This window comes from Plecotus auritus (genome assembly GCF_963455305.1).
Source record: "Plecotus auritus genome assembly, chromosome: 7".
NCBI lineage: Eukaryota > Metazoa > Chordata > Mammalia > Chiroptera > Vespertilionidae > Plecotus > Plecotus auritus.
Window position 1 is genome coordinate 59,620,234 of NC_137774.1, and position 19,577 is coordinate 59,639,810.

The following is a 19,577-nucleotide window of genomic DNA, read 5'->3' on the forward strand; positions in this document are numbered from 1 at the left end:
TTTATATTTTATGACTGTATTTTCCTGTTTGTTATTTTTTGTAAGGGAGAAGCACATTTCATTTCATTTGTTGTTAATCCTCACCTGAAGATATTTTTTCCATTTATTTTCAGAGAGAGTGGAAGGGGGGGAGGAAGGGATGTGAGAGACATTGATGGACCCTTCTCTACTTTTGTATATGCTTAAGACTTTTCATGTGAAAGTTTAAAAATATTCATCGTGGGATAGAATTCTTCACTTTTCTCTAAACTACTTCTCTACCAGAGAATACTTCTCTTTGCTCCTCTATAATCTATAATAATCCTATCTAATAAAAGAGTAGTATGCAAATTGACCATCACTCCAACACACAAGATGGCTGCCCCCATGTGGACACAAGATGGCCACCACAAGATGGCCAGCAGGGGAGGGCAGTTGTGAGGGACCAGGCCTGCAGGGGTGAACAGTTGAGGGGGACCAGGCCTGCAGGGGAGGGCACTTAGGGGCAAACAGGCTGGCAGAGGAGCAGTTAGGCACCAATCAGGCTGGCAGGGGAGTGGTTAGGGGGCAATCAGGAAGGCAGGCAGGCGAGCAGTTGGGAGCCAGCAGTCCTGGATTGTGAGAGGGATGTCCGACTGCTGTGCCTAAACAGGCAGTCGGACATCTCTCGAGGGGTCCCAGATTGGAGAGGATGCAGGCTGGGCTGAAGGACAACCCCCCCACCCCCGCACAAATTTCCTGCACTGGGCCGATAGTCTATAATAATAAAAACGAAATATGCTAATTAGAGCAGATTGGTGGCCCTGGGACTCCGGTGAGGCAGTGGGGGCCCAGCCCCTGGCTGGGTTGGGGCATCCGGCCTCCAGAGCACTCTGATAAAGGATTTGGGCAAGCCAGCCCGGAGCCTAGGACAGGGCAGAGCCTAGGACAGGGCAGAGCCTAGGACAGGACATCGCTTACAGACACCATTCAGCTTTTGCCACCGGAGCCTCCGCTCCGACGCAGCCTCCTCGCCATCCGGAAGCTCGCTCACGTCCGGGCCTTGGACGGGGGCTCGCCCCGCTTCTCCGGAGCCGTGGGGCACTGCTGCCTTCAGGGGCACTGCCCTCCGCCGCTAGGCATGCCCACGCGGGGACTGCCTCCCCTGGCTAGGAGACATCCAGCTCGCGGCGCGGGAGGGCAGGCAGCGAAAGAAACGGACTCCCTATACCAGAACCACTTGAAAGGAGGAGAAGGGCGTTCATGAAATCCAGCCAGAGGAGAGGGCGGGAGGGAGGAAAAAACACGCGGGACCACTGGTCCTCACGTGCCTTTACCGACCACAGCGGACCGCAAGGGCCCGGGAGGCGCGCGGGGCCAGGCTCCCATTCCTGTCCAGAACTCGGCTCGAGCCCCAGGGCCCGTGCGCGTCCGCGGGACCCACGTCCAGCGTCCACTCGGCGCGTGGGCGAGGGTGAGGCGGAGGCGGGGAGGAGGCCCACCTCGCGCTCAGGTGCTGGCTCAGTCCTGCGCGCGGAGACGCTCTCCAGACAACTTGGGGCCATAACCCTCCTCCAAGCAAGAGAACGGCCGAGTCCTCCAGCTGCCATCGGGTCGGGATGGGGTCGGCGGGCGGCCGGACTCGGCAGCAGGTAAGAGGCCCCCGGAACCCGTGGGGGAGGCCGACCGGTCCGGCTCCATCTTCACGGACGCGACCCGGGCCGCGGTGCGGGCGGCAGACAAAGGAGCTCTGGGCGCAGGGCTCCGGGCTGCTCCTGCCCCGCCCAGGTCGGCCCGCAGCCGCAGCGATGGAGGGCGCGGAGGGGGAGGGGCGGTGGCGGCCTAGAGAAGCGGGAGGAGGAAGGAGAACCCCGGTTCCCGAACGGATGCCTCGCCCCGGCCCCGCCCTGGGCCAGCGCGCCCCGCCGAACCCCCACCCCCACGGACTTCTATGGAAGGAGGGCCAGGCCCCGCCCCCGCATTCGGACGCCGGAGGTGTCTGTCCCCAGAAGCTGCAGATGCCTAGGCGGTGTCCCCGGGGGACTGCACCCGCCACACAGGTCCGAGTCCTGCCCTGGAAAAGCGCCTCACAAATGGATGGCAAAGAACACGACCTAATGCGACGGGGCAGAGGCCATAGCGCTGCGCGCAGCCTCCGCGTGGCCCCGCCTCCCGGCGCACCTGCCCGCCCCCCCTCCCTCCCCCCTCCCCCCTCCCCCCTCCCCCCCCCCCTTCCGCGCAGCACCGCCCCGCCTCGCCTCCGGGCGCACCTGCCCTCCCCCCCTGCAGCACCGCCCCGCCTCCCGGCAACCTGCCCGCCCCTCCTGCAGCACCGCCCCGCCTCCCGGCGCACCTGCCCGCCCCTCCTGCAGCTGGTGCCCTGGGCGCGGAGGAATCACAGGCTTCACCTGTAGGGTGTGCACAGGCGACAGAGGCCAGGACTGGCCCACACAGTACCTTCCTGAGGTTGGGAGAGCCCTGAAAATGCTGTTCATCTCACTTCTAACCAAAGGTACTCGTGGTCGAACACGGAGATCTTTTTTTAAGCCTGTGAAAAAGGTGTTTCCCCAGCCCTAACTGATTTGGCTCAGTGGATAGAGCGTTGGCCTGCGGACTGAAGGGTCCCAGGTTCAGTCAAGGGCATGTACCTTGGTTGTGGGCACATCCCCAGTAGGGGTTGTGCAGAAGGCAGCTGATTGATGTTTCTCTCTCTATCCCTCTCCCTTCCTCTCTGTAAAAAAATCAATAAAATATATTTAAAAATATTATTTTATTGATTTTTTTACAGAGAGGAAGGGAGAGGGATAGAGAGCCAGAAACATCGATGAGAGAGAAACATTGATCAGCTGCCTCCTGCACACCCCCTACCGGGATGTGCCAGCAACCAAGGTACATGCCCTTGACCGGAATCGAACCTGGGACCCTTGAGTCCACAGGTCGATGCTTTATCCACTAAGCCAAACCGGTCAGGGCTAAAATATATATATTTTTTAAAAAGGTGTTTCCCCAGTGTGGGGCACACAGGCAGCAGCTGATCAATGGTTCTCTCTCATCATTGGTGTTTCTACTAGTATCTCTCTCTCCTTGCCTCTCTGAAATCAATAAAAAAAAATATATATATATATATATATATATATATATTTTAAAAAGTGACAATTCTGGGTCCTTCAGACCTCATGGGTCCCTTTTGATGGGTACCATTCCAGATGAAATGAACCAAATCAGTACACACAGCCCTGCTGCCATTTGACTGACTCCTCCATGCCCGCTCTGTGCACGTTTTAATTCCACCAGGTGTCAGGTACACAGACGAGGACGGGAGTATAGGGTACAGCTCTCCTCTGTTGGTTTTGGGTCAGAGAGAATGTCTGTGAAAACTTCCCTCTGTGAATGTTTTCTGCTGAAGTTACTTGGGATAAACATATCCTTGGAACTCTCTGAGCAGGTGGGCCTCCTGATCCCTCTTCCCTGGTGACTTTTGGCCTGTGGGGGAAGTAGGAAGGTGACTCAGCAGGTTCCTGGGGTGCAGCACATCCCTGTGGGACCTGCAGGGGAGTGCAGGCAAAGTGGGTCAGGAAACCTTAATGTATGGCCTCTCCGTCATCTGGGTGAGATCTGGCCACTGACAGAGGTGGGGGTGCGGGTAGTACAGGCAAAGTTCAATTTGATCACAACTCTATTAATACATGCTTTAAAACCAGGAGTAAATACACCAAAATTATAGTAAACATTACATATGATTTCTAGTCTGATGAACTTAAAATGGCATCTCATCTTCTCTTATTCAAACTTCACTGAATGCTGTTTGACCGACTTGACTAACTTGATCTCACATCTGTAAATTGCCCCGTTGTAGCATTTGCTTATTTTTCTATTAGATTCTCTGACTTCTTTAGATAAAATCCCCTCATCAGTTTTTTTAAATATATTTTTATTGATTTCAGAGAGGAAAGGAGAGGGAAAGAGAGATAGAAACAGAGAAAGAGAGATAGAAAGAGAGATAGAGAATCATTGATGGGCTGCCTCCTGCATGCCCCTCACTGGGGACCCAGCCCGCAACCCAGGCATGTGCTGACTGGAATCGAACCTGAGACCCTTCAGTCCACAGGCCTACGTTCTAGCCACCTGTCCTAGCCAAACCCTCTAGGGCTCCCTCACCAGTTTTTGATGGTGCAAATAACTTCTCCCTACCTGTGACTCCCTTCATGAACTCTGTTTGTTGGGAAGACTTGTGGGAACTCCTTTTCACGTCCCGCGTGGTTCCGGGTTCCAGTTAAGGGTTCGGGTTCTGGAGAAGGCCGCACACAAATGAAAAAAGACTAGAAAAGTATTAATTTGGGAATATTGGGGGCCAGGCAGGAGCCCACCTCTAGTGGGAGGACTACCCCCTGCTCTGGCCTTGCTATCCCTTTTATGGAGACTATAGCCTTTAGGCAGGAAATTCCAATAACAGAAATTTACATAAGACAAACAGAGGGGGAGGCTGCTTCAGCTAACAATGTTTCAACTAAACAGTGAGGGAACTAGCTCTGACCTCTCAGAGCAATGAAGGTTCTTGACAATGATCAGTTTCCGGCAAAGACTAAACAGAAATCTTTTTAAAAATATATATTTTTATTATTTTTAGAGAGGAAGGGAGAGGGGGAGAGAGAGAGAAATATAGATGAGAAAGAAACATCGATTGGCTGCCTTCTGCTTGAGCCGGAAACCCTGGCAATGTGCCCTAACTGGTAATCAAACCGGTGGCCTCTTGGTGCATGGGGTTGACACTCAACCACTGAGCTACACTGGCCAGGCCAGAAATCTTTAATTTTGAGTAGCCAACTAATTAATTTTATCCAAGGTCAAGATGGCAGCAAATTAGTTCCTGTTGAGAGCTCTCTTCTTGGCTTGTGGTGAGGGCTTCCTTCTAGGTGTACCCTCACACGGGACAGAGAGAGCCATTTCTCTCTCTTCCTCTTCCTGCAGTCACTAATCCCATCATTGGGGCCCCACTCACATGACCTCAACTAACTCTAATTTTCTCTCAAAGGCTCCATCTTCAAATAACATCAAATTGGGGGTTATGACCTCAACTATCGAATTTGGGGGACAAAATTCAGTCCATAGCAACTGAACAGCCACTCAGTACAAAATGAGCAATGAATATGAATAAGCAGCTCCCGAGGAGGTGTTATGCCCAGATTTCGTGATTCCCAAAGACCACGAGGGAGCCGAGTCCGATGCAAAAGCAAAGAGCCTTTTAATCGAGCTAGCTCGAGCTCAGTCCCACACACACACACACACACACACACACACACACACACACACACACACACACACACACACACACACACACACACACACACACCGGCGCAGCAGCGAGGTGGAGAGAGAGAGAGAGTCAGCCCCCAAACGCGCTGATTTATAGGGGGCCTGGGAGAGGTAGGAGGGGTGAGGTAGTGTGGTCTCTGCTGATTGGTCGGGATCAGGTTGCACATGGGGCAGGGTGCGGCTTACCTTCCCCTTGCATTTCTATTGGCTAATCCAAAAGTGTGGGTTGGGCTCTTGAAGAGGTTCTAGGGCAGGAACCTGACTCCACGAGGTGGAGGACATAGAACAAAAGGAACATGGAGTCTCCCCGCCCTTTCATTCCCCCCTTGTCTTGAAACTTACAGGCCCAATCATGGGTCGGTTTGTATTTCTACTGGACAACATTCCTGGGTCACGAGGGTACACCACCCCAAATTCCCTGTACTGATAAAATCGGAGTCCCCAAGTCTTCCTTCCCCCTCCAGCATCAGGCAGGTCGAGCACGCTGTAGCTTGAGCTTGAGCGGGTTGCATTGATCTCGATCGATGCTCCATTTGGTGACGAAGTCTTCCTGGATCACAGATGGGTCCGCTGACCGGACGTGAGTGTGATGGACCCAGGTTGCGACGCCGTCTACCTTGAGAGCAGTGGGGGTCGTCAGCACCACGACATAGGGACCCTTCCATCGTGGCTCAAGGGTCTCCCGGCGGTGTCTCTTGACATAGACCCAGTCCCCGGGCTTATGCTGATGAGGAGTCGGGGCTGGGCCAGTCTCGTAGATAGCGCGGAGGCGTGGCCAAATGTCTTCGTGCGCCCTCTGGAGCCCTCTCAAGGAAAGAAACAGTTCTTGACTTTCAAATTCTGTAAGAAATTCGGCTTTAAGGTTAGGGATAATAGGGGGTGGCCGACCAAACATGATCTCATAAGGAGTAAAACCCAGGGTGTAGGGAGAGTTCCTAACCCGGTAAAGGGCATATGGAAGGAGAGCCACCCAGTCCCCGCCAGTCTCCATGGTCAATTTGGTAAGGGTCTCTTTTAGAGTTCTATTCATCCTTTCTACTTGCCCTGAGCTTTGGGGCCTATAAGCACAATGCAATTTCCAATTTGCCCCAATGGCCTTGGCCACTGCCTGCGTTACCTGCGAGACAAAAGCTGGTCCATTGTCTGACCCTATCTCAGCGGGAAAACCATACCTGGGCAAGATGTCTTCTAGCAGCTTCTTAGCTACCGTCTGAGCTGTTTCATGCTTAGTTGGATATGCTTCTACCCATCCGGAGAAGGTATCTACAAATACTAAAAGATATTTATAGCCATACTTTCCTGGTTTAACCTCAGTGAAGTCGACCTCCCATTGTGCCCCAGGCTTGGTTCCTCGAACCCTGGTTCCTTTTTCACTCGGCCGGATTCTCGCATTTGTGAGTTGACAGGTCTTGCAAGCAGATACAACCTGCTCTATTTTAACGTCCTGCTGGTGGATCTTAATTCTGGCGTGTCGGATTAAGTCCTTTAATTTACGTGCCCCCAGGTGAGTGGACCAGTGCATGTGTTTTATCATGGAGACTCCAAGCTGGTCTGGCAGTATGAGCTCCCCTTGTGGTGTATACCACCACCCCTTCTCCTCCTTTGCTTGGGGAATCTTCCTAATACGCTGTAACTCCTCCAGGGAATATCCTGGATGAACTGGAAGAACTGGGTCTCCTGGGTCTGGGAGCTGTAAGGCCATGGTGGGGATCGGAGAAATGGCTACTGCCTTGGCCTCCTGGTCAGCCCTGCGGTTTCCTCTTGCCACTGGGTTGTCAGCCTTCTGGTGTCCTTGGCAGTGTATGATGGCCAGTTTGGCAGGGAGCCATAAGGCTGAGAGTAAGTCGAGTATCTCCTGTTTATTCTTTATAGTCCGCCCCTCTGCTGTTAGTAGCCCTCTCTCTTGGTAGATTGCCCCATGAACATGAGCAGTGGCGAATGCATACCGGCTGTCTGTGTAGATGTTGAGCCGCTTTCCAGCTCCCAGTGTCAGGGCCTTGGTGAGGGCCACAAGCTCTGCTCTCTGGGCTGACGTCCCGGGGGGTAGAGCCTCTGCCCATACAGTGTCCGTTTCAGTGACTACAGCCGCACCCGCATACCTGCTCCCGTCCCGTACGAAGCTGCTTCCATCGGTGAACCAGGTGACGTCTGCATCTGGAAGGGGCTGGTCAGTCAGGTCCTTCCGGAGCCCATGCACTTGCTCTAGGATTCCTGCACAATCATGTAGGGGAGCATCTAGGTCTGGGTCGGGCAGCAAGGTGGCAGGGTTGAGGGCCGCACTGGGATGAAACCGTACTCTGGGAGGGTTGAGAAGGAGACTCTGATAGTGGGTTATACGTGCATTGCTCATCCATCTATCAGGAGGCTGCTTCAGGACTCCCTCAATGGCATGTGGGGTGGTGATCCAGACTTCCTGCCCCAGGGTCAGTTTGTCAGCGTCTTTGACTAAAAGCGCCGTTGCCGCAATAATCCTTAGGCACGGTGGCCAGCGGGCAGCTACAGGGTCTAACTTCTTGGACAAATAAGCCACCGGATGGCTCCAGGGGCCTAGGGTCTGAGTTAGGACCCCTTTCGCTATTCCTTTGTGTTCATCTACAAAGAGATGGAAGGGCTTCGTGATGTCTGGCAGGCCCAGGGCCGGAGCACTTAGGAGGGCTTTCTTTAACTGCTTAAAGGCTGCCTTCTCTCTTTCAGTCCATTCAAAGGCCTTTCCCTCCTTGGTTGCCTCGTATAGGGGCCTGGCAATCTCTGCGAAACCCGGTATCCAGAGGCGGCAGTAGCCAGCCGATCCTAGGAATTCCCTTACTTCCCTTCGGGAGGTGGGGGATGGGATTTTCAAAACAGTCTCTTTTCTGGCATCTGACAGCCGCCGCTGTCCACCCTCCAGGATGTATCCCAGGTAACTCACCCTTTCTTTGCATATCTGAGCCTTCTTTGCAGAAGCCCGGTATCCAAGGGCCCCCAAGGAGGCCAGCAGGTCTCTTGTCCCCTCCTTGCAGTCCTCAGCTGTGTCTGCTGCAATCAGGATATCGTCCACATACTGAAGGAGAGTGAGGTTGGGGTGTGCTCTCCGGTACTCACCCAGGTCCTCATGCAGGGCCTCATCGAAGATGGTGGGCGAGTTCTTGAACCCCTGAGGCAACCGAGTCCACATCAGTTGTCCACTGTAACCCTCTTCCGGGTCATGCCATTCGAAAGCAAACAGGAATTGACTACGGGGAGCGAGCGGCAAACTGAAAAAGGCATCCTTCAAATCTAACACAGTATACCAGACACGGGAGGGTGCCAGAGAGCTTAAGAGAGTGTATGGGTTGGGGACCGTTGGATGTATGTCCATAACTCTTTTATTTACTTCTCGGAGGTCCTGTACCGGCCGGTAGTCATTCGTGTGGGGCTTCTTGACTGGCAGGAGGGGGGTGTTCCAGGCAGACTGGCAGGGGACCAGCACCCCTAGGCCCCTCAGTCTCCGAATGTGTGGCTGAATTCCCTTCCGGGCTTCCTGAGGCATGGGGTACTGTTTGATTCTCACAGGGCCTTCCCCTGGTTTTAACTCTACCAGGATTGGGGCCCTGTGGGCGGCGAGCCCCACTCCCCCTGTCTCCGCCCAAGCCGTGGGGAACTCCTGCAGCCATTCGTCTGTGCTGCCCTCTATTGGAGAGGCTTTTTGGTGAAGCCGGTACTCATCCTCCAGCCTTATGGTCAGGACCTGAATGGGGTGGCCCTTGCCATCAGTAACCTGAGGCCCCCCCTTGTCTGAAAGTTATCTGAGCTCCAATCTTAGTGAGCAAGTCTCGTCCTAACAGTGGGTAGGGGCATTCTGGAATTACCATAAAAGAGTGGGATACCCAGCCCGTCCCTAAATCCACCGTTCTTCGGGTAGTCCATGAATACTGGCTCATACCAGTTGCCCCTTGTACCCAAGACTTCTTATTTGTTAATTTTCCTTGAGGCGTACAGAGGACCGAGTGTTGCGCTCCGGTGTCAACAAGGAAGTCAATGGGGGTCCCCTCCACTTTAAGAGTTACCCTGGGCTCGGGGAGGGGATCCGAACCCCGACTCCCCTAGTCACTCAGTTCATCTAGCTCCAGGACCTTCACTCGATCTGCTTCGCCTCCCTTTTTGCTGGCCCTTCTCGGGCACTCTTGTTTCCAGTGCCCTATCTCCCTACAGTAAGCACACTGATCTTTCTGCAGCTTCCGCCTCCCGCCCCGGGCGGTCCCCTTACCGTCCTCCTGGTTGCCGGCGAGTTGGCGGAGACGGCGGTTCCGTTCCTCGGAAGAGTCCGCGGTGGTGGCGAGCAGGATCTTAGCTAGGTCTCGGGTTTGTTTGCTGCTCGCAGCCGCCGCAGCGTGAGCCTGCCTTTCTTCCGGGGGCTCCCTGTTATTATACACCTTCTCGGCTACCTCCAGTAGGTCCTTTAAACTCTTCTCCCCCAGCCTATCTACTTTTTGCAGTTTCTTTTTAATATCCGCAGCCGATTGGTTTACAAAGCTTATGATCACAGCTGCCTTGTTTTCAGGAGCTTCTGGATTCATGGGGGTGTAGGTGCGGTATGCCTCCATGATCCGTTCTAAAAAGACAGCTGGAGACTCATCCCTTTCCTGCTGAACACTCCCTACCTTGGCCAAATTAGTTGGCTTTCTAGCAGCCATTCGGAGACCCCCCATTAGAGTCTGGCGGTAGACCCGGAGCCTCTCCTTACCTTCTGCCGTGTTGAAATCCCATTCAGGCCTAGTTAAGGGAAAAGAGACATCTATCTGGACCGGGTTGGTTGTTGGGTTCCCGTCCACGCCTGGAACCACTTTCCGGGCCTCATTGAGGATTCTTTCCCTCTCCTCAGTTGTGAACAGGACCTGTAAAAGCTGTTGGCAGTCATCCCACGTGGGCTGGTGGGTGAAAAGGACAGAATCTAACAGATCAATAAGCCCTGCTGGCTTCTCAGAGAACTTAGGATTCTGAGCCTTCCAGTTGTAAAGGTCACTAGTGGCAAAAGGCCAATAGTGATGGAGTTGATTGCCATCCGCATCTGGGGGCCCCGCGGCTCGTAAAGGTAGGGCTTTAATAGTGGAGTCAGGGGCTGTGACAGACAGTTCCCTCTGAGCCCTTTGTCTAGTAAGAGGCGGGCTTCCCACTGGAACCGCAGCTGCTTCTGGAACTCCGCCCCCAGACGCTTCCGGAACTCCGCCCCCAGACGCTTCCGGAACTCCGCCCCCAGACGCTCCCCTTTGCTTGGGAGCATCGCCCCCCTGTGAACTTCTAGGGGGCTGATATGAGGGAGGAAAGATTAGTTCCTCTTCAGTTCCCCCCTGAAAGACAGGGTAGAGGGGAGCTGAAGGCGGGATGAGGTCCTTCTTCTTCACCTTCTCCGTTTCCTGCAAAGCAAGTATGGGTTTCAGCTCCAGGGAGCGCGGGGACAGAAAGGGCTTAAGCCAGGAGGGTGGATCTTCCACGAGGTCCTGCCAAGTAATAATGTAAGGGAGTTGATCAGGATGTCCCTTCTTGGGCTGAGAGATGATGTCCCTCACCCGGTGGATGGTGGGGAGGTCGAAGGTCCCCTCCGGCGGCCACCCAACACTAAAAGTCGGCCATTCCCTAGAACAAAAAGTTTGCCACCGGCCCTTCCGGACCTCTACACTGAGGTTGCTAGCTCTTCCCTTAACCTCTTTGAAATGATCAACCATAATGCTTAAAGGAGTGGTTTGAGTCTGTCCCATGATGTCCGTCAACAGAGTCCACAAAACAAAACAGAAAAACACAGACACAGACAAACAAAGGGCCCTTTAGACAAGCTTTCCAATGCGAATCGTTGGAACAAAAACTGACAAAACCGAAAGTGCGGACAACGGCCTCACGCCGATCGGTGGGAGCGACCCACCTCGTCCCAGAGGTTTGAGGGGAATACTCGTCCCTCCTGAAGGAGGATCAGGACGTCTCCCGATTCCTCCCGCCCGTGGTCCTCCGGTGCGTCCACCTAGACCGCTTCGGGCACTACCAGAGATTCAGAAATGAGCTCACACAAAAAAGAGACAAGGAACAGACAGACACCTACCGTGGCCAGTCAGACTCTCCGGATCGGGGGTCCCTTGAGGTTCTTGGGGATCCCGGGCGAGCCCCCAAATGTTATGCCCAGATTTCGTGATTCCCAAAGACCACGAGGGAGCCGAGTCCGATTCAAAAGCAAAGAGCCTTTCAATCGAGCTAGCTCGAGCTCAGTCACACACACACACCCCGGCGCAGCGGCGAGGTGGAGAGAGAGAGAGAGTCAGCCCCCAAACGCGCTGATTTATAGGGGGCCTGGGAGAGGTAGGAGGGGTGAGGTAGTGTGGTCTCTGCTGATTGGTCGGGATCAGGTTGCACATGGGGCAGGTTGCGGCTTACCTTCCCCTTGCATTTCTATTGGCTAATCCAAAAGTGTGGGTTGGGCTCTTGAAGAGGTTCTAGGGCAGGAACCTGACTCCACGAGGTGGAGGACATAGAACAAAAGGAACATGGAGTCTCCCCGCCCTTTCAGAGGAAGCTCAAGTGGCCAATAAACATAAAAAGATGCTGAACCACATTGGTACTGAGGGAATGAATAAAGAGCATTTGACACCAGTCAGAGTAAAAATTAAGTCTGATCCCAGCAGAGTATGGGGGTTCACATTATTAAAACAGCACTTCCACTTCTTTTTTTAAAAAAACATATTTTATTGATTTTTTATAGAGAGGAAGGGAGAGGGACAGAGAGTCAGAAACATCAATGAGAGAGAGACATCAATCAGCTGCCTCCTGCACACCCCCTACTGGGGATGTGCCTGCAACCAAGGTACATGCCCTTGACCGGAATCGAACCTGGGACCCTTGAGTCCGCAGGCCGACGCTCTATCCACTGAGCCAAACCAGTTAGGGCAGCACTTCCACTTCTTGCCTTCCAATGCACGGGTCCAGGAGGAGACAGGGGAGGGGTGCTCAGAGGTCCAGGAGGAGACAGGGGAGGGGTGCTCAGAGGTCCAGGAGGAGACGGGGGAGGGGTGCTCAGAGGTCCAGGAGGAGATGGGAGAGGGGTGCTCAGAGGTCCAGGAGGAGACGGGGGAGGGGTGCTCAGAGGTCCAGGAGGAGACGGGACAGGGGTGCTCAGAGGTCCAGGAGGAGACGGGGGAGGGGTGCTCAGAGGTCCAGGAGGAGACGGGGGAGGGGTGCTCAGAGGTCCAGGAGGAGACGGGGGAGGGGTGCTCAGAGGTCCAGGAGGAGAGCAGAGAGGGTGTTCTTGCAGCACTAGTTTTCACAGTTCCATGAAGAGACTGATGAATGGTGAGTGCAGCCTACATAATGGGATACTATCTAGCAGTGTCCATGAATGAACCACATCTGCCACATCTGCAAGGGCAGGCATCCACAACAAGAGAAAACGCAAGTGCAGAGTCTAAACCAGCCGTGGGCAAACTACGGCCGGCGGGCCGGATCCGGCTGTTCTATCCGGTTCTCTTGGTCTCCCCTCCACTCCTTTACTTTGAATTTATATTAGTTCACACAAACACTCCATCCATGCTTTTGTTCCGGCCCTCCGGTCCAGTTTAAGAACCCATTGTGGCCCTCAAGTCAAAAAGTTTGCCCACCCCTGGAACACACGGCCCTGCAGCATCTATTGTTTCCAAGCACCTTTATTTGTCGTGAAAGTACCAAACGAGCATGGGCATCACATTGAGGGGACAGGAGAGGAAAGGGTGAGAGGGGAAATCTAGCTCTATCTGTAAATTCATTTCCTTAAAAGTCAGATGGGCTGGGAGCAAAGAGGGCAGCGGATCAGGACCTTGTGAACCTGGTGGGGAACACATGAGTATCTCTTTTTATTGTCTTGTTATTAAATATTGTCCACTTATTTTAGGAATTTTGTAATTAAACACTTTTAAAATTTAGTAAATAAATTCTCTACCCAGTCTCAAAAATATCGTCCTGTACTTACTAGTATAGTTTTCCCTTCCACACTATGAGGATTTTTTTAAATCCTCAGCTGGGGATATGTTTTATTGATTTTAGAGCGAGGGCAAGGGGGAGGGGGAGAGAGAGAGAGAGAAACATTGATGTATGAGGGAAACATCACCTGGGAGAGGTAGGAGGGGTGAGGTAGTGTCGCCTCCGCTGATTGGTCGGGATCAGGTTGCACATGGGGGCAGGGTGCGGCTTACCTTCCCCTTGCATTTCTATTGGCTAATTCAAAAATGTGGGTTGGGCTCTTGGAGAGGTTCTAGGGCGGGAACCTGACTCCACGAGGTAGAAGACATGGAACAAAAGGAACATGGAGTCTCCCTGCCCTTTCAAGATCAGTAGCTTGCCATACTTGCCCTCATCAGGATCAAACCCGAAGAGAACTGGCAGCCCTTCAGTGAACAGGACGACTCTCCAGCCCACTGAGCACCTCAGCCAGGGCTCACGCTACGTCTTCAATGCACTTGGAGTTCCTGTGTCACTGTGATATAAGGTGGGGACCTATACTTTGTTTTTCTCACTGAATGCACACATTTTCCCCAAACTATCTGTTCTTTCTCCACCTGTTTGTCAGGTGACCTCTATCCGCCATTTTATTATAATATTTGAAAGTAATTTTTGTCCAAAGTGGAGTGGTGTTGGGAGCCCAGATCAGGTATTTGGGGAGCAGACTCTGGGGGGTGCTGTCTGAAGAAGCCTCTCCCAAAGGGGACAGTTCCAGCTGCGTGTGTGGCAGGCCCTCCTCTCAGTGAGCATGAGGCCATGAGGGCTCTGTGCCCAGAGCACAACGCCCAGGGCTGAGCCAGTCGGTGGTCACGTGGAGCCTCCTGCAGGGGCCTTGGGACAGCTGACCAGGGGTGGCCTCGGCGGCCCTGCAGATGGACAGCGGGTGAGGGACTGAGCTCTATTCTAGAGAAAGAAAGAGGGACCTGCCACAGCCTGTGACAGGGGCCAGGGGAGGAAGGAGGCAGGGCCAAACAGCCTGAACTGGGCCCCTAAAAAGGGGTTCTGGACCTAGCTGAGTGCCCAGTGCCTCTTCCTCCTATCCCCACCTTTCAGCCAGATGCCATCGACACCCCCCTCCCCCATGGAGCCTTGTCTCCCACATGGCCACCCCCTTTCTGGCTGGTCTTGCCCTCCCAGGCCCTGAGCTGTCATCCCGGATGGCTCACCAGTTCTTCCCCTCTGTCACGTGAGAAAAGGAGGAGGGGGCAGCAGGGGAGTATTACCGAGGGACTAGAGGACATGGCTTGCAGGTGACGGGTATGTTCCTTAGAGTCATTGTGATGGCTGCACAGGTACAGACGTAGGTCAGAACTCGCCAGTTACACACTTCACATAAGCGCAGTTTATCACATGCCAATTATACCTCACTCAGCTACAAACCAATCTGCCAGCCCTGTGGGCATGGCTCAGTGGTGGAGCGTAAACCTATGAACCAGGAGGTCACGGTTCAATTCCCAGTCAGGGCACATGCCCGGGTTAGGGGCTTGATCCCCAGTAGGGGGTGTGCAGGAGGCAGCCGATCAGTGATTCTCTGTCATCACTGATGTTTCTCTCTCTCTCTTCCTCTCTGAATCATTAAAAATATATGTAATTTTAAAAAGAGGGGGCAATCAAAAGAGAAGACATAAGTGGGTTACATGACATCCTTTGGTGATTAGGGAGGCGTGAGAAAGCAAGGGGGGACCTCTGGGTAAAAAGTAAGATGTTAGACACACTCCTTTTAGGTGGGTGCAGGATAGTTAACAGGCAGCGATTACCTCAATAACAATGAGGGGATTTGTGGACTCTGCAGAGCGCTGCCTGTGCTTTGAGGGGTCTGGAAAAAGGAAAATTACTTTGATATTCCAACTATGTGTTATAGTAGATGCAGCAGCGGGGTGGGGTCAGCACCCCAAGTGTTATGCAAAGTGCCGAGGTCCCAGAGAGCCCCAGTGTATTGTTCGTGGATTCCAAGGTGAAAGACGGGTTCATTGGGACTTACGTGCACCCCGTGGTGGCTGACCAGTGAGGGTTACTGCCACGCTGGCTGCCACCTGTGACCTTGCCTCACTAAGCCCCATCTGCCTATAGACCTGCTAGGTGCTATTGTTTGCCACCCCCAGACTTCCCCAGCACAAGGTTTTGTAGGACAGAAAACAGGCAAACGGCCTGCAGGGGGTGGGGACACGCAAGGATCAGACACCAGCTGTTTAAAATCTAGGCTCACATCCAGACATAGTTTCTCTGTGGCCTTTTTTAGACGAGTCGCTGGCAGGTTCCCGTGGCATCACTTATCTGGTTTTGCTGCCTGTATGGGCCTAAAACTGAAACAAATTGAGACCTAGATATTACTCCAAGGTCTCACAGACCTTAGGAACGCCAGCTGTGTCATTCCCTGTTATTCCCACAGGGTGGGGGCCGGAGTTGGAGCATGGGAAGGGGCCCATGTTCCCATTTATGTGCGTGTGCAGGAGGAGGCCAGGAGGCCAGTAAAAAACATCGTTTGTTTGATGTTTAGCCTCCTCTGGGGACTTTGCACAGAAGCACTTGGAGGAGGGGCCCCGGGTGGGCTGTGGAGGACAGTGGGTGCCAGGGCTACCAGGGTGCCTCGGGGCCTCAATCATTTCCACAGTGCGTGCCCCACCCTTGTGTAAATGTTGAGAGCATATTTATTAAAGCTGACACCGGAGACAAGGGAGGGCCTAGATCAGAAGCCACAGGAGAGCCTAGGCAGGCTGCATGTGAATTGCCTGTAGCAGGAAGGGAAGTGGGGGAGGAAGGCTGGGTCTAGGGCAGGGCAGTGGCACCACACGCCTGGGGTCACCGCCTGGGGTCACCGGAAGGAGGGAAGGAGGACTTGAGCAAGCGATGAGGGAGGAGGAAGGGGAAGGGCAGTGGAAGGGAAGGGCAGCGTTTTCCGTTTTTCTCCTCTGGGTGGGAGAGAGGCCTTGAAGGGAGGCCCTGAAATCCAAGGGGTGCCGCTCTTCCAACAATTATTTGGATGACCTGGAATTACAGTGATGTTTTTTATTGTTATTTGTTTGTTTTTGCTGTTGTTAACCTTTGAAATTTGTATCCAAAGCAAATAAATGCACCTTGTGGCCAGATGCAGACTTCGGGGAAAGTCCACGTCCCTCCCACCCCCTCCTTCTCACAGCCCTCCCCTCTGGGTGGGTGGACAGCTCTCTGCCTGGTCCATCCTCACAGCTGGTGAGAGGATCTGAGGTTCAAGTCTGGAAATGGGAAGTATCCACATTACCTAGCAACTGGATGTTTTTACTTTATTAATGTTCCTTTTGAATGCCCACAGAATAGACCTTTCTAACGGTGGGTAAAAGCTCATGGTACACCTCTATCATTATCCCCCCTCCCGCCAACAGAGCTCCCAAGTTCCTGCAACGGCTGGTGCCCGAACGGCACCAGGTGTTGGACCAGTGGAGTCAGACTGGACCTGGGTTCAGCAACCTCAGTCCCTGAGTTCTGGCTAAGGATTCAGAGTTAAGACTCAAACTGGAAGAGTACGTTTATTTAGAAAGTCAGAGTGGTAGAAGTGACCCATAGAAGAAATGGGCTGAGGAAACAAGTTACAGAGGCAAAAGAAGGGCCATTGGAGAGAGAGAGAGAGAGAGAGAGAGAGAGAGAGAGAGAGAGAGAGAGAGAGAGAGAGAGAGAGAGAGAAGGGAAATGCCCTAGGGAAGGGTGCGAGTGTCCCCCCCCCACGACCTACGTGGTTCAGGGTTCAGGTTCAGGGTTCGGGTTCTGAAGGAGGCTTCACACAAATGAAAGAGACTAGACAAGAGAGTATAAATTTGGGCATTGGGGGCCAGGCAGAAGCCCAAGAGAGGACTACACCCCGCTCTGGCCTTGCTATCCCTTTTATTAAGACTATGGGATACACCCATAGCCTTTAGGCAGGAAATTCCAGTAATAGCCAATCAGCAAGAATTAACATAAGACTAACAGGTGGAGGCTGCTTCAGCTACCAATGTCTCAACTAAACAGTGAGTGATTAGCTCTGACCTTTCAGAGCTTCCAAGGTTAACCAGCTTTCCGGGTTCCTTGTCCACATCTCTCTGCTAGTGAGGACAATGGGCGGCTTCCGACATCTCCCCCGTTTCTTTTCTTTAATAAATCTTGCATGGTGAATGCTGCCTGAAGGGTTCGAGTCCTCTTAAGACTCTTCATTCCACATGGGCAGACTAGAAATAAACATATGAGAACAAAAATGAGATAGGCAAATGAATCAGTCTGTAGTAAGTTTCTTTCCGGGCCAACAGTTTTTTGAGTCCCAATTTCAATGTCCAACAGTTCCTTATTTGTACATGTCAGCAATTATATGCTAGTTCTGGATGGTGGGCGAATGGTGTCAATGCAGGTCCAACCTTCTCTGGCTTGGTCCTGGGCGACCTGCAGTGACACACGGCTGCTGACTGCTAGCATGGCAAGGCGTCTTCACCATCTTCCATCTCTGGACTGTTTCTCCTCTTGTCTTCATGGCTGGAGCAATCCTGTTAGCTCCTCTCCGGGATCCGTTGTTGCAGGAATCCACATGGTCTTTTCTGGAAATATACAAACATATTCTCCACCAAAGATTAATAAAGAATTATTTTCTATAAATTTGACTTGGGATCCTTTTTCATTTTTGCCCAAACAATTTTCCTTTGGCTTATTTTAACACCATGTGATGTTTCATGGGTGTCTTGCTGTCAACATTACAAATGAAAATTAATTTTCAAAGTAAAAAAATTTTTGATGTAATTTTCCTACAAGGTATTTTTCTTACAGGATATTATTCTACTATCCCCCCTTTTTTGATTTAAATATTAGGAGGCTTTTGGAAATTTTTACAATGCAGTCTTGATAACTTTTAATTTTATGCACAAAAATATGACTGCTTTGGATTCATTGCATGTTTGGCAATTTTACTATGAGATGAACTATCAATAAAAATTTTAGTTAATACTTCAGGAACAGTTTCTTGTCCAGTACAATTAAGTTTTTATTAATATTCACTTATTTCAATTAGCCAATTTAATCTGAAATAAGATTTATTTTTAAACTTTACTTGTCCTTGGTTATGGACAATAAATGACATTAATTGCAATTAGTCTTTGAATAACTTTAACATAAACTTTATCAGGGAGGCAAAAACACAAATTATTTACTTCAGTTCAAGAGGCCAAATATACATACTTTTAATTACAGTTCTTCAGATGTTTGAAGAAAACCTCTTCTTATTTCCTTCCAAAATAATTTTCAGGCTACAGAGTTTCATTTAAAAATCTTATCCCCTTTGGCTAATTTGCATATACAGAGGGATCATGGGAGGTCTCAGTAACTTTCTTAGAAGACTTAATCAAATTGCTTACAAAGACATTGGCTTACTCAAAGGGAGGGGTTGGCCTTTGCTGTTTCAAGATGGCAGCCCCCAGGGAAGCGGCAAGCCATGTGGCCATCATGGTGGCTGCCTAGACTTCTTTGACAGAAAAGATGGTTTGTTTATTCTCACAACAAACAAGGGAAGAGCAAGACAAACAGAAATTTCACTAGCTGTTTCTGGTCTTTTGATATAATTTATATGAGACTTTATTATATTTTAAAAAGCTAATTTATAAAGTAATTTAAGTAGGTATCTTTATTTAAAAAACAAAGCAAAGCAAATTTTGTAAGCGTTTACATCTGATTCACAAGGCGCCAAAGTGGCCCTATCTCCATCCTAATTAAAAATGCAGGTGGCTACTGGCTCTTTGTCATTTTAAATTCTGCTGTAGGATTTTAAGAAATATTTTGCTACTTATTTTACCCTTCTTAGAGGCCAAAACCTTCGTAACATTTACAAGTAAAATATAGTTATTAATTTTTATTTGATAAAGCTTTCCATGCAATTTCAAGTATATTAGATCGGTTAAATTTCAAAAATTATTTCCTTTAAGAAGAGAGTACAAATTTATTGTATTACTCTAGGCCAGGGGTGGGCAAACTTTTTGACTCGAGGGCCACAGTGGGTTCTTAAACTGGACCGGAGGGCTGGAACAAAAGCATGGATGGAGTGTTTGTGTGAACTAATATAAATTCAAAGTAAAGGAGCGGAGGGGAGAGCAAGAGAACCCTCTGCTCTTTCGGCTCCGAGGGCCGGATAGAACAGCGGAACGGGCCGGATCCGGCCCGCAGGCCGTAGTTTGCCCACGGCTGCTGTAGGCCCTTGGAGCTCTCCAAAATCATCTCTCGGTTAAAGCCTTGAAATTTTAACATGGAAAAAATCATCAAACATATATCCATATATGATTTAAAGATTACAACACTTTCTACAATTATCCTAAGATATCAATTAAGTTTTTTAAAAAAAATTTTGGTTG

General features: G+C 51.4%; 1 protein-coding gene across 2 annotated transcripts in view; it reads left to right on the forward strand.

Moving 5' to 3' along the window:
• The first annotated feature begins 1,447 nt into the window (after positions 1-1,447).
• LOC308253268 (post-GPI attachment to proteins factor 6-like) overlaps positions 1,448-19,577 on the forward strand; it is a 39,285-nt gene continuing 21,155 nt past the window's right edge. Inside the window, exons 1-2 of one of the 2 annotated variants that reach the window (XM_080678635.1) lie at positions 1,448-1,610; positions 13,602-13,729. In XM_080678635.1, coding sequence (XP_080534761.1) covers positions 13,695-13,729 — 35 coding nt within the window. In that variant the 5' untranslated portion in view covers positions 1,448-1,610; positions 13,602-13,694. The remainder of the gene's footprint in view (positions 1,611-13,601; positions 13,730-19,577) is intronic. The other variant, XM_080678634.1, reaches the window with a different exon arrangement.